The 14422-nt window shown below is 42.4% G+C and overlaps 1 protein-coding gene across 1 annotated transcript; it reads left to right on the top strand.

Annotated features, from left to right (window-relative positions):
• The first annotated feature begins 1784 nt into the window (after positions 1 to 1784).
• On the top strand, positions 1785 to 8195 carry LOC136863645 (cuticle protein 38-like). Its single transcript, XM_067140010.2, has 2 exons — positions 1785 to 1796; positions 7911 to 8195. The coding sequence occupies exons 1-2, from the start codon at positions 1785 to 1787 to the stop codon at positions 8193 to 8195; spliced, it is 297 nt and encodes a 98-aa protein (XP_066996111.2).
• Positions 8196 to 14422: the final 6227 nt, after the last annotated feature.

The following is a 14422-nucleotide window of genomic DNA, read 5'->3' as shown; positions in this document are numbered from 1 at the left end:
TATGTATGTTAATTATATGAGTAAAGAACGGGAATCACAGATAAGGATATTTGAGGATGTTGTTATACTGTATAGAGTAGTAAATCAGTTGCAGAACTGTGAGCGACTGCAGGAGGACCTAGACAATGTAGTGAGATGGACAGCGGGCAATGGTATAAATGTAAATGGGATGACATGTCAAGTAGTAAGTTTCACCAAGAGGAAAAGTCCTTTCAGTTTTAATTATTGTGTTGATAGGGTGATCGTATCTCACGGGGAACAATATAAGTACCTAAGTGTTAATATAAGGAATGATCTTCATTGGGGTAATTATATTAACGAAGCAGTTAAGAAGGGTTACAAGTCTCTTCACATGGTTATGAGAGTATTTAGCGATTGTAGTAACGATGTAAAGGATAGGACGTATACGTCTCTGGTAGGACCCCAACTAGAATATGGTTCCAGGGAATAGCTAGATAAACAATATTGATAAGGAATCTGCCACCTGGGCAATAGCCCTAAATGCAGATGATTGATTGATTGATTGATTGATTGATTGATTGATTGATTGATTGATTGATTGATTGATTGATTGATTGATTGATTGATTGATTGATTGATTGATTGATTGATTGATTGATTGATTGATTGATTGATTGATTGATTGATTGATTGATTGATTGTAGGTTTTATGGCGACCATGGGATAGGAAAGGGCTAAGAATGGGGAGGAAGTGACCGTGGCCTTAATTAAGGTACAGCTCCAGCATTTTCCTGGTGTGAAAATGGGAAAACACTGAAAACCATCTTCAAGGCTGCCGACAGTGTGGATCGAACCCACTATCTCCCGAATGCAAGCTGATAGGTACGTGACTCATTCCGCGCAGCCACGCACCTTGTATTATTATTATTATTATTATTATTATTATTATTATTACGTCCAGTGGTGTAGCTGAGTGGTCAGCGTAATCGCTTTCGGTTCAGAAAGCCCGGGGTTCTATTCCCGGCTTGGTCGGAGATTTTAACCTTAAATGTTTAATAAATGTTTAATTCCCATAACTCGGGAACCGTGGTGTGTTTGTACTCTACCCGAACTCCCTAAAACTCACACACCACACTATCCTCCACTACAATAACACGCAGTTTCCCATACACGGCAGATGCTGCCCACCCTCTTCGGAGGCTACCAAAAGCGACACGAAAGTATTTATTATTATTATTATTATTATTATTATTATTATTATTATTATTATTATTATTATTATTATTATTATTATTGGAATAACGCGGTTATCTGTATCGGAAATGTACTGTACGTATCTTTTCCGCTTAACCTGTGTTCCTTTATCCAGTCTCAAGTTGTATTTGTATTAACTAGGGCTAGAAATGGGAAGAAAGAGATCCAACATTAAATTCTAACATTGATCTGAAGCTGAAATGAGAAATCTGCAAAAAAATTATTTCAATGATGTCCTACTTGCGGTTCGAACTCGTCTGTCTCATGTGACCATGATACTGCCCACATGAATTAGAATACTCAATCACCATGGTCTCTTCGTTTAAATGTGTGAACATGAATTGAAAATTGGTGGATCCAATCAGGCATTGACCAACTGGGCGTTTACTCAGAATCCCCGAGGGTTCATTTCGGTCCTGCCAATAAGGGAGTTAGACCAGCACTCCAATATCAGGGTCGGTTCCCTTCCCTTCCATGCACCTTGACCTACAGCTGGACAGTATATAAGCTCCTTTGTAGGCGGTGCGATACATACTCGATCTAACACAGACCGATCAACAATTCTCAACATGTACAAGCTGGTAAGTCCACAAGGTGCTTCATTAAGCTTCTTATTGAATATTCTCTCAAATGGGCATATAGAACAGTTTTACAACGTTCTGTGCAATATTAGTTCATGTCACGGAACATTAAACAAGGTAAGAAAAGAATAGATAAATCTACTCTCCGAATCAAGGATGATCGAGCTCGATAGCTGCAGTCGCTTAAGTGCGGCCAGTATCCAGAAATCGGGAGACAGTGGGTTCGAGCCCCACTGTCGGCAGCCCTGAAGATGGTTTTCCCTGGTTTCCCATTTTCACACCAGTCAAATGCCGGGGCTGTACCTTAATTAAGGCCACGGCCGCTTCCTTACACTTCCTAGACCTTTCCTATCCCATCGTCGCCATAAGACATATCTGTGTCGGTGCGACGTAAAGCAAATAGCAAAAAGAAAAAAAGAAAAGAAAAAGATGACCACCCATTGGGAGAGAGTATTTATTAAAAAATGTATTTATTATTAACATCCCCTTCCTTACATTACTCTCATAATATTAATTTGTAGTTCTCTCCAATGCATTACATTCTCTGATTAATAATTCAACAGCAATGCAATGAACACAATAAATTTCAGTTCACTGGTATAATCCTCAACCCTGTATTTTTCTCTGATCGTCTTGTTTCTTCACAGTCTTTTAGCAGCTGCGCAACTTCTATATATTTGCTGCGTAATATGCTCCACTTTGCCAGACTTTCTTTTCTTATAACTCCACTTTACGTAAATTTATTTCTCAACAGTGTCACTTATGTATACTGTAGTGTCGAGTATTTTCTCACCCTGCCCACCCAGTAACCTTATTTTCGAGATTTTTAAGGCTGATTCGCTGTCCTTAGAATATTACCTTTTGTCTTAACTTTAATCTAAGCTGTTAGATAACTATTAGTTTAAAAGCATCTGCCCGCTCATCTCTTCACACATTATCCTCTGCCTGCGTTACAACTTGTAATCACATTATTATTTTGGAAAATTAACTCACGATTCTATCTAATGCTACAATGCCATCGCCTACTCCCCAATGTTTTGCTGGGTTTCTGAATTAAGTACATCTTCAATGAATGTTAAACTGGAAAACTAATTTGAGAGAACAAACTGAAAGGCAGTTACGGCCGCACTTTTGGGAGGAAAGGAAAAATAGAAAATTTCTCAAATCATGTTTAAAAATTGACTTGCCCTTATTAGGAAAAATAACTCACCAACTGCTTCTTGCAGCTACCAGCATAGATGAAAATGTCTATATGGAGAAAATAAGCCAATTGACTGAAAACATAACATTTTGGCCCGGTCTGGAAAGCCAAGAATAACGACCGAGTGGATTCGACGTGCTGACCACACGACACCTCATAATCTGCAGGCTTTCAGGCTGAGCAGCGATCACTTGGTAGACCATGGCCGTTCGTGGCTGTTGCACAATGGGTTTGGTGTTATAACATTTAGTGCTTTAAGGAGCATATGGCAGGAAGAAAAGAGTAGCTAACATTCTACGTATTTAATATACGGTTGTAATTCTTTCAGATAATATCAAAGGGGAATTTACAAAATGAATCAGACGGAAACTCGAGTTAAGTACTCGGCTGTGAATTAATTAGGTTGTGAATAAGGATCACAGATCTCTTCATATGGTTATAAGGGTATTTAGGGATTATAGTAAATATGTAAAAGAGATGGCGTATAAGTCACCGGTAAGACCCCATTTATAGTATGGCTCCAGTGTATGGACCCTTATCAAGATTACTTGATTCGAGAACTGGAATAGATCCAAAGGAAAACAACACGAGTTGTTCTGGGTGACATCCAACAAAAGAGTACCGTTACGAAAATATTGCAAACTTTGGGCTGGGAAGACTTGGGAGTAAGGAGACCAACTACTCGGCTAGGAAGTATGTTCCGACCTGTCGGTGGGGAGATGCGTGAAACGACATTAAGTCTGAATGCAAGTTTTAAAAGTAGGAAACGAGTTAAAATTGGAATTAAGGAGGATAAATTGGGGCAAATGCTTAATTGTAGGAAGAGGAGTTGGGAATTGGAATGATTTACTAAGAGAGATGTTCGATAAGTTTCCAACTTCTTTGAAATCATTTAAGAAAAATTAGGAAAACAATTGATAAGGAATCTGCTATTGGGCGACAACCCTAAATGCAGATCAATGGTGATTGATTGATTGATTGATTGATTGATTGATTGATTGATTGATTGATTGATTGATTGACTTAGATGCTAGGGATAGGCTGGATCACCAATCGAAGGTAATTAGTGTCAGTAGGCTAAAATCTCTCTTATGAACCGTACTATTACAGTGTCTGTAGCAAATTTTGCAGCTGTAGTGATGCACAGTTTATGTGAGGTAGTATAACGAGTTACCTCCCGCTCCTCCATCATGTACAGCAGAGGTATTCAAAGTGTGGTTTGCGTACCACTAGGGGTACGTAGGGTCATCTCAAGGGATACGCAAATTTATCGTCGTTTCTGACTGTTTTCAGTGAACAGTTCAGAAAAATGTTGACCTGCTCATTTTCAATAATATCTTGTTTGATTTGGTGTTTTTACCTACGACTATTTATACTAAAATATGTGTCAGTTTGTACCTCCCATTGGCTAGGTATGTAATATTGCTTACTTATGCCGCGCTGCCTGAGAAGGGAACAGAAGATTCAATGGTCGAATAATGGGCTACCGTTAAGCAATGAGCATGCCATTGTTGACCGCTCAGTGTTGGGCTTCTTCTGTAAACTTTACTCCGGCCATTGCTGACCGCTCAGTGCCGGGCTTCTTCTGTAAACTGTACTCCGGCCATTGCTGACCGCTCAGTGCTGGGCTCCTTCTGTAAACTTTACTCCGGCCATTGCTGGGCTTCTTCTGTAAACTTTACTCCGGCCATTGCTGGGCTTCTTCTGTAAACTTTACGCCGGCCATTGCTGGGCTCCTTCTGTAAACTTTACTCCGGCCATTGCTGACCGCTCAGTGCTGGGCTCCTTCTGTAAACTTTACTCCGGCCATTGCTGACCGCTCAGTGCTGGGCTCCTTCTGTAAACTTTACTCCGGCCATTGCTGGGCTTCTTCTGTAAACTTTACTCCGGCCATTGCTGGGCTCCTTCTGTAAACTTTACTCCGGCCATTGCTGACCGCTCAGTGCTGGGCTCCTTCTGTAAACTTTACTCCGGCCATTGCTGACCGCTCAGTGCTGGGCTCCTTCTGTAAACTTTACTCCGGCCATTGCTGGGCTTCTTCTGTAAACTTTACTCCGGCCATTGCTGGGCTTCTTCTGTAAACTTTACTCCGGCCATTGCTGGGCTCCTTCTGTAAACTTTACTCCGGCCATTGCTGACCGCTCAGTGCTGGGCTTCTTCTGTAAACTTTACTCCGGCCATTGCTGACCGCTCAGTGCTGGGCTCCTTCTGTAAACTTTACTCCGGCCATTGCTGGGCTTCTTCTGTAAACTTTACTCCGGCCATTGCTGGGCTCCTTCTGTAAACTTTACTCCGGCCATTGCTGGGCTTCTTCTGTAAACTTTGCTCCGGCCATTGCTGGGCTTCTTCTGTAAACTTTACTTCGGCCATTGCTGACCATCGTCGCCATAAGACCTATCTGTGTCGGTGCGACGTAAAGCCCCTAGCAAAAAAAAAAAAAAAAAAAAAAGCATTGCTGACCGCTCAGTGCTGGGCTTCTTCTGTAAACTTTACTCCGGCCATTGCTGACCGCTCAGTACTGGACTTCTTCTGTAAACTTTACTCCGGCCATTGCTGACCGCTCAGTGCTGGGCTCCTTCTGTAAACTGTACTCCGGCCATTGCTGACCGCTCAGTGCCGGGCTTCTTCTGTAAACTGTACTCCGGCCATTGCTGACCGCTCAGTGCTGGGCTTCTTCTGTAAACTTTACTCCGGCCATTGCTGACCGCTCAGTGCTGGGCTTCTTCTGTAAACTTTACTCGGAAGGCGTTACGAGGTTTCCTTTGCTCAGCGACGATATAAATACAATTGTTATAACTTGGGAGCAAGGTGGTGTAGCGGCTTAACTGTCATCCCGGCGACCATGGTTTGATTCCTGATGTTGCAGGGGTGGGAGTTTCAGTTGAAAATCCCGAGTATCAGGAAGGGGATACGACCTTAAATCGCAGGCCACAACTCTTTCACGCTCCAGTGTGTGCAGAGACCCTGAGCAAGCGAGATAAGCTGCGGATGATAATGACGATGATGATGATGACGATGATGATGATGATAATATTATTTGGCATCCAGCAACAATCATTTGCTAATTCTGCCATAATTGGAAAATACTCGTACTTTGGAGGTAGGCCAAACAAAATATTTAAATAGGCTACTACTGCTCAACAGCAGCCGGGCTGAGTGGCTCAGACGGTTCAGACGCTGGCCTTCTGACCCCAACTTGGCAGGTTCGATCCTGGCTCAGCCCGATGGTATTTGGAGGTGCTCAAATACGTCAGCCTCGAATAGCTACATTTACTGGCACGTAAAAGAACTCCTGTGGGACGAAATTCCGGCACCATGGCGTCTCCGAAAATCGTCAAAATAGTCAGTGGTACGTAACAATAACATTATTCTTGTACATCATCAGGCAGATTCCTTGCTATTCTAACAAGCTTGGGCAACCTCAAACCTTAATTGATCTTATCATTCTCGGCAGAGATGCCAATGAACTTTTCCGTCTGTACCCAACTACTGCACGCACAAGGCCATGGAAGTGGTCACGATATTAAGTGCAAATTTGTAATACCAATGCGAATGACTAAGCTTAGAAGGTGGGATCAGTATGAATCCATAAATAGAAATTATAATAAAAATATACCCAGTCATGCACATTGTTTGTTAGAAGGAGAGATTTAAAGTCAACTCTCGGAGAGTTAGTTAAGAGTGACTTAGCCCTTAACTTTAACACTGAACAGCTCGCAGAATGAGTCTTGCAGACTCAGCATAATAGCTTTAGGTACGTCTTATTATTATTATTATTATTATTATTATTATTATTATTATTATTATTATTATTATTATTATTATGCTAGTGGCTATACGTCGCACCGACACAGACAGGTCTTATGGCAACGATGGGACAGGAAAGGACTAGGAGTGGGAAGGAAGCGGCCATGGCCTTAAGTAAGTTGCAGCATTTGCCTGGTGTGAAAATGGGAAACCGTGCAAAAACATTCGGGCTGCTAACAGTGGGATTCGAACCCACTATCTCCCGGATGCAAGCTCACAGCTGCGCGGCCCTAACCATACGGCCAACTTACCCGGTTCTTAAATTGGTGGCAATGCCTTGACTGATATTAACGGAAAGAGTACTGGATATATACAAGAGTTTCACAAAAGTAATTATACTGAGGTTCACTAACCAATTGGGAATTTACAACGAATATTTCTACATGATGTTGAATTAAATTTCAAGTTCCTCCAAACCGTTCGCACTAAGACACATTACATTACGCATAAAACGAATTCAGAGTATGATGGCTCTATTCTGAGCCATGGTGGTTTTCCAGAGCAACTATAATTACAGTTTAACATATCATACTTCGGATAAATTCGAGTTACAAAATAACATTTTTCAACAATACATAGAATTATTGAAAGTGCACCTTTTTGTCCGCCATAATACATGGAGGATGTCAAATAAGGTAGTCACCGAGCTCGATAGCTGCAGTCGCTTAAGTGCGGCTAGTATCCAGTATTCGGGAGATAGTGAGTTCGAACCACACTGTCGGCAGCCCTGAATATGGTTTTCCGTGATTTCCCATTTTCACACCAGGCAAATGCTGGGGCTGTACCTTAATTAAGGCCACGGCCGCTTCCTTCCCAGTCCTAACCCTTTCCTGTCCCATCGTTGCCATAAGAGCTACAGTATCTCTGTCGGTGCGACGTAAAGCCAATAGCAAAAAGATATAATAAGGTAGTCAAACACAGCAAACACGCTAGGTTCGTGTCCAGGTGGTCACTGCCTTTTAAACGAAGAAACTATAAATACGCGCTATACAGCATTTTATAAATAGTGAAGTCAGACCATTGTTCTACTGTAGATCATAAACTCCGCTAATGATGACATCATCCTATGAGTAGAAAGGATTAAACACGACGTTTTAATGTTCCAGGTTCTCCTGCCTCTGCTCTTTGCCGCCGTCTCGGCCGGCCACCTGGGCGCCGCTCCTGCTGTGACTACTTACGCCGCCGCCCCCGCTGTGGTCGCCGCCCCCGCTGTGGTCGCCGCCCCCGCCGTAGCCCACGCCGCAGTCCCCGTCGCCACCTCCTACGCTAACACTTACAGAGCTCCCATTCTCAGGGCCGCTCCTGCTTTGGCCGTGGCTCATGCCGCCCCCGTGGTAGCTGCTGCCCCCGCTTACGCTGCCTACTCTGCTGGCCACGCTTACATCCACTAAATATTATAGAATGTAAGAATTTAAATTATTAATAAAAGCTTTCGATTTATGAATTGTGTCCGAATTTCATCCCATGACATTTGATCCTTTTAAGCTGCGATGCCTGCGACAGTTTCCGGTTATGTAAGTCCATCTAGGACTTTGAATGTACTGCACGGAAGATGAGGGTCGTTGAATACTTATAGTCGTGAGTACCATGGAACTGTTCTTGTGGTAGGTTTCATTCCTGGTCACGTTTCTTTCAGTGGTGTCCTTAACCCTCTACTGCATACTGTTGCCATTAGGCTACAAATAACTTTTCACCTGTGTAAATGGATAAATATTATAGACAGAGGTAGTTTTACGGCACACCTTCAACTGTACAGTCAATTAAACACATATCCCAGTGATGCCTTGTTTTTTTTTTTTTTTTTTTTTTTTTTTTTTTTTTTTTTTTTTTACATAAGACAAAACAGCCCTACAACCAAAGGTACTCCTTCCACCCCGTCAACATCCACGCGAACCAACCACCGTTTATTTTACGTGGGCCCTCCCCATCATATTACCACAGGCTTCAGGAGTACCTCTGGCTCAACCTCAAAGACATTACCGACCTACGGTCGTGCAAGTATACTTGCGCCCTGCAATACGTACCCATGGCCAGTAGGCAGTAATGTTCGGTCTTTGAATGTTAAAAGCTTAGCGTAAAATCGTGGAAAATCGTATATATATTCCAATATGGCAATCCACATCACATACGAGTGCTAAGCTATTAGGCCCAGTTAAGAATTGCTGGTATATCTAAACCACTGAGCGTATGTTCTTGTTCTTGTGGTAGGTTTCATTCCTGGTCACGTTTCTTTCAGTGGTGTCCTTAAATATAGTACACCACCTAGTTTTTCCAAATTCTTCGGAAACAAAAGCTAAATTTATGTTTTACTTTGAATTCTTCAACATATTTTTTCTTTATTTTTTTTTGCTATTTTGCTTTACGTCGCACCGACACAGATAGGTCTTATGGCGACGATGGGATAGGGAAGGCCTAGGAGTGGGAAGGAAGCGGCAGTGGCCTTAATTAGGGTACATTCCCAGCATTTGCCTGCTGTGAAAATGGGAAACCACGGAAAACCATCTTCAGGGCCGCCGACAGTGGGAATCGAACCCACTATCTCCCGGATGCAAGCTCACAGCCGCGTGTCTCTAACCGCACGGCCAACTCGCCCGGTGCATGGTCTTCTGCCAAAGCGAATTGTGTTATGTCTGCTTCTTTTCCATAACTTGACTCCTTCATGTAGCTTTTGCAATAAGGTTCCAGGTCACTGATCTTACGATGTTTGGTCAAATATAAAAACCACATTATATCTGTGTCCGTGCGACGTAAAGCAAATAGCAAAAAAGCAATTGTAAAACACTTCAAACGTACATACTATTGTAAATATTGTAAATATTATTGTAAATACTATAGTAAGTAATTTAATGCATTACCCTATAACACCAATGTACATAGATGTAAATATACAATCAACTCTCGATTAAACGGAATAATGTAGGGCTAAGGCTTCCCGGATAAGTAAAATCGCGGTTAACCAGCAAAAAGTTAAAAATAGAACAGGCGTACTGAAAGTACAGTTACAATGATAATAAATGAAACTACTGTATTGTTTATAATGAACGTACCCAATACGTTGCAGTAAAAGTAGCACTTAGAGCAACTAATAAATGGAAAAATAAACAGCACTTTTCGCTGAAACTAATAAGGCAAAGAAAAATATTCCGAGTACCTAACTTTACTGTTTCTACTTTTGTGCCAAGAAACACTCTTTTTTTATTTTTCTTCTGTCAGCTCTTTGTAGCCTTGGTCGTTCTAGTCACAATCGAACCACTGATGAATATTGTCTTCGTCAAATTCCTCTCCACCTGGGACAGTTTTTATGGCTTCATTCACTGTACTAATTATATCGGCTTCATCAAATCCGAGAAATCCGTCGCCTTCAGAAACATTACTCTAACTTCTAACACTTGTGAATTTTTAGTGTTTTTGATATCGCGGTTAAGACGTAACGCGGGTGGTCCGATTACGGTAAATCGAGAGTTGAGTGTATGTACAGAAATAACCTACCCCTATTCGCCCCAACTTTAAATACTGCATGCCCTGCCGAAACCCACACACAACCTCTTAATTACTAGCATTCTTACACATGTAAACAACAACTTGAATGTACCAAACTAAATCAACTGTCCAGGCTCGAAGAACCACAAGTCAGATTGAGATTAGAGGTCGGGAATCTCAAACATAAATCACAGCTGCTGCTCTGCGAGGCTCAGGCTCTGTACATTACGAGAGGGAAAACAACTCTGCGGTACAGTAATAACTGTCGTGTTCTCACGAGGCTATTGCCGAAACAAACAAAGCAATTGCGAGGCTTAATAAGCTGGAAATATCAACGTACATACCTCCAGAACGAAAACAAAGTAAACCCGAGACGCATATGGGATATTAAATACCTTGGCCTACAAAACGACTCCTGCCCATTTACATAGCCTGCATGTATTTGAGTACAATGTGGTCAATGTAACGACATTGTTAGCCATAATACTTGTCTTTCGTGACCGGAACCACTGCCTCTCGTAGCAGACAGCTCCTCAGTTGGTCCCCCGAGGTTGAGGGAACCTTGTTCCAGCCATCAATCGATATTTAAAATCCCTGGTCTTGCCGGGAATCGAACCCAGGGTCTCCGAGTAAGAAGAAGGCATTCCATCCCTACACAAAGGGGTTGGCACATACGTTAAAAAGTTATATTATCTACTGTTGGGAATACTTAAAAGAATATTCACAAAAATGATAGTGTGTTACGTGGTATCTCCATTAAAACGTTGAGATAATAAGTTAGTCTCCTACCACAAAACCCTGTAACACTTTGCCCTTGACAGTAGTTGCCTTGCTCACTAAGTGTGTTGTTATGTAAGGAAGTTGTAAATTTGAGCCCTCTGATGTAAAGTGTAAGAAAGATTGTTTTCAATAGTATCTTAATTTCTTTAGGAGTGAGTTCTTACGATTCTAAACATATGTAAAGGAATGATGAGAATGTATGCGCTGCTCTCGTGGAGTAACTTCAGCATGTATCTGTATGTACGTAATTTTTACAAGTTGCTTTATGTTACGGAGATATCCGTGGTAGTTAGAGGTGAAAGAAGGTGCGGGCGGGAATAGGTCTCAAAAATTAAAGTTAATTTAAAACTTTAACAAAGGTTATATTTTCAAAACTTAACAGTGGTGACATAGAATTTGAAAACTAAACAAGTCAACAACAAGCCAAAGTCAGGTACAAAGAAATTATAAGTGTTAGGGGATAATACAAGATCTGGGCTTCTAGCCCCACAATAACAATCCTTGAGCTATGCGCCCAACGTTACCAATATACCCAGTTCGCACAAAGGGGCAGAAAACCCCAATCATGCCAAGGAGCACTTGCTCCCAATTACCCTCTTAAGCCTCCTAGAGGCACGTTTCACACACGAGAAAGAGCAGATGCGCTCTCAAAGTCTTCAAGCCTATTTAAGAGGCCATAACCTGACTTTACATTAACTGCCCTCAAGGCACACAAACAGAGAAACAGGGGTATCTAATACCCAATCTACTGGGCCTTCGTAGGAAGGAAAACAAAACGGGTTAAGTAAATGGCCCCAAACACATAATTGAATGGAGGCGATAACTTGCACTCCTACACCAAGTTTTTGTCTAAAACTTATGTGGCGCTAGGCCGATCATACAGGGGCTAATCCCAAGCTAGGAAGGTGACACGTATGAGAAAACTTTACTACATTAAAGAAGAGAAGAACGGTTATGAAAACGTAGTCACCTCCTTTTCAAAAATGAAGGGGAGTTCGAGAGGGTGAAGCACTCTCTATCCCCGCTTTACAGTAATTTATAGATTTATGATTTATAGATTTTACAGAAAAGAATTTACATTTTAAAAAGGTAGGTTACATACTAAAGGTTTCGAACCCTCCTCGAGAGTTAAACTGCTGAGCTAGCAAGAAATGAAGATACCGGGCGAGTTGGCCGTGCGCGTAGAGGCGTGCGGCTGTGAGCTTGCATCCGGGAGATAGTAGGTTCGAATCCCACTATCGGCAGCCCTGAAGATGGTTTTCCGTGGTTTCCCATTTTCACACCAGGCAAATGCTGGGGCTGTACCTTAATTAAGGCCACGGCCGCTTCCTAGGCCTTTCCTATCCCATCGTCGCCATAAGACCTATCTGTGTCGGTGCGACGTAAAGCCCATAGCAAAAAAAAAAAAAAAAAAGAAATGAAGATGTTAACAGGCCATTACCTTGTAGAAGAACTGCTGCTAGAAGAAAGAGGCGCTTCCCGCCCCCTGCTACATATTCACACACTAAGAGAGATGTTACTGAAGTGGCACCGAGACAAGAAAATCAACAGTTTATATACCCTCGTGGAACATTCGAGACCTTTCAGGAATGAGTAGACACACCCTTTCGATTTTATTGGATAACAGCAAAAACTAATACACAAGACGAGGAAGAAACACCTTATTGGTGGAAAATTAATTACATAAATTCCTGATTGGTTACATTCAAAACGGGCGGAAAGAAAGAATTTATATTGCCAACCCCCAAATCATAGAACAAAATTTAGTAAAAATAAAACTTAGGAATACAATATTTCTTCAAGAAAGTTCATTCCATTGCACCAGAGTGTGTTACCACAGTTTTGGGTAGAGACATCTGTTAGAGATTGTCCATACCTCGTAATCGTTGAAAAACAAAAGGCAAATAAAAATACCACTCAGTGACATCTTCTGAATAACCGTGGAATTAGTTCAGTAGTTAAAGTTCCAAGTTTCTCCAGTAGAGAAGTTTCAATTGGCGCAATATTTGAATTAGAGGCGTGGAGGTGTACCGCCCGGTACACTTTACGTTGCACCGACACAGATAAGTCTTATGGCGACGATGGTGTACGAAAGGGGTAGAAGTGCAAAGAAAGCGGCCGTGGCCTTAAATAAGGTACAGCGCCAGCATTTGACTTGTGTGAAAATAGGAAAACACGGAAAACGAACATCAGGGGTCCGACAGCGGGGTTCGAACCCACTATCACCCGAATGCAAGCTCACAGCTGTGCGATCCTAACAGCACGCCCAACTCGCTCGGTGTATGTATTTAGAGTATTTTGAATATTACAATATTATTCTAGGTCTCACTTATTATAACTATTCTCACAGTCATAGGACCGGAATACCAGTCATCATCGCCTTTTCTTAAACTTGTTAATTCACGGAATAGAATCTCTAATTATTGCCGGTATGGTTCACTGTACCGTCCAGGTTTCGAAAATGGATACAGGTTAATGGTGAATGGATGCTTCAACTGGAGGTGCAAAAATCGAACAGCTATATCGTACGTTTTGTGAGCTTAATCGCCCTTTCCAAAGTTAAGATAGGATAACAGATGAAGCTCAGACTCTGATTATACAGGCTGAACCAAAAGTTCCATTAGCCTCCACGTAACTCTATACTACACTGCTTGACAAGAAAAGTTAAGCACTCAGAAGGAGTGGTCCAATATTATCCTGTTTCGGTATACATGTATACCATCCATGTGTCATTAAGTGATTAGATTTACAAGGATCTGCAATGTGCAGAACGCCCACCAGAGTGCATTCGTGATGCCACCGTCCTGTTGTTGATAAGTTGTTACCAGTCAACTGCTGTGAGACAGGCAGTTAAGCATGACGTGCAGAGAGGACTACGTCCAGTACGATGTCTCGCAGACAAGGTAGACAGCCTATCCACCAATTGACAGATTTGACAGAGGCCGCATTGTGAGACTGCATAACGCTGGTTGGTCGTATCGTGCTATTGTCAGGCATGTGGGCCACTCAGATAATACAGTGGCCCGATGTTGGACTCATTGAATACATGAGGGCACCCAGTCACGTCGTGCAGGTTCGGGTCGACCAAGAAACACCACCTCGAGGGAGGACCGTTGTATGGTGCGCCAAACATTGCGGGATCCCATAACTTCGGCACCCGGCATCCGCGATCGTGTACTGGAGACAACATCCTGTGAGTTCCCCCACAGTGTCTTGACGACTCGCATCCGCCGGATTGGGGCCCTACCGCTCCATGCGTCGGTCGCCATTGGCACTAGAACACCAACGCCTGCGTTTGGAGTGGTGCCTAGCCCGGGATTCGTGTATAGACGACGACAGGCATCGCATCATGTTCAGT

Source organism: Anabrus simplex, chromosome 2 (assembly GCF_040414725.1).
Source record: "Anabrus simplex isolate iqAnaSimp1 chromosome 2, ASM4041472v1, whole genome shotgun sequence".
Lineage (NCBI taxonomy): Eukaryota > Metazoa > Arthropoda > Insecta > Orthoptera > Tettigoniidae > Anabrus > Anabrus simplex.
Note: the sequence above shows the minus strand (reverse complement) of the source record. Positions and strands in the feature narration are given on the sequence as shown.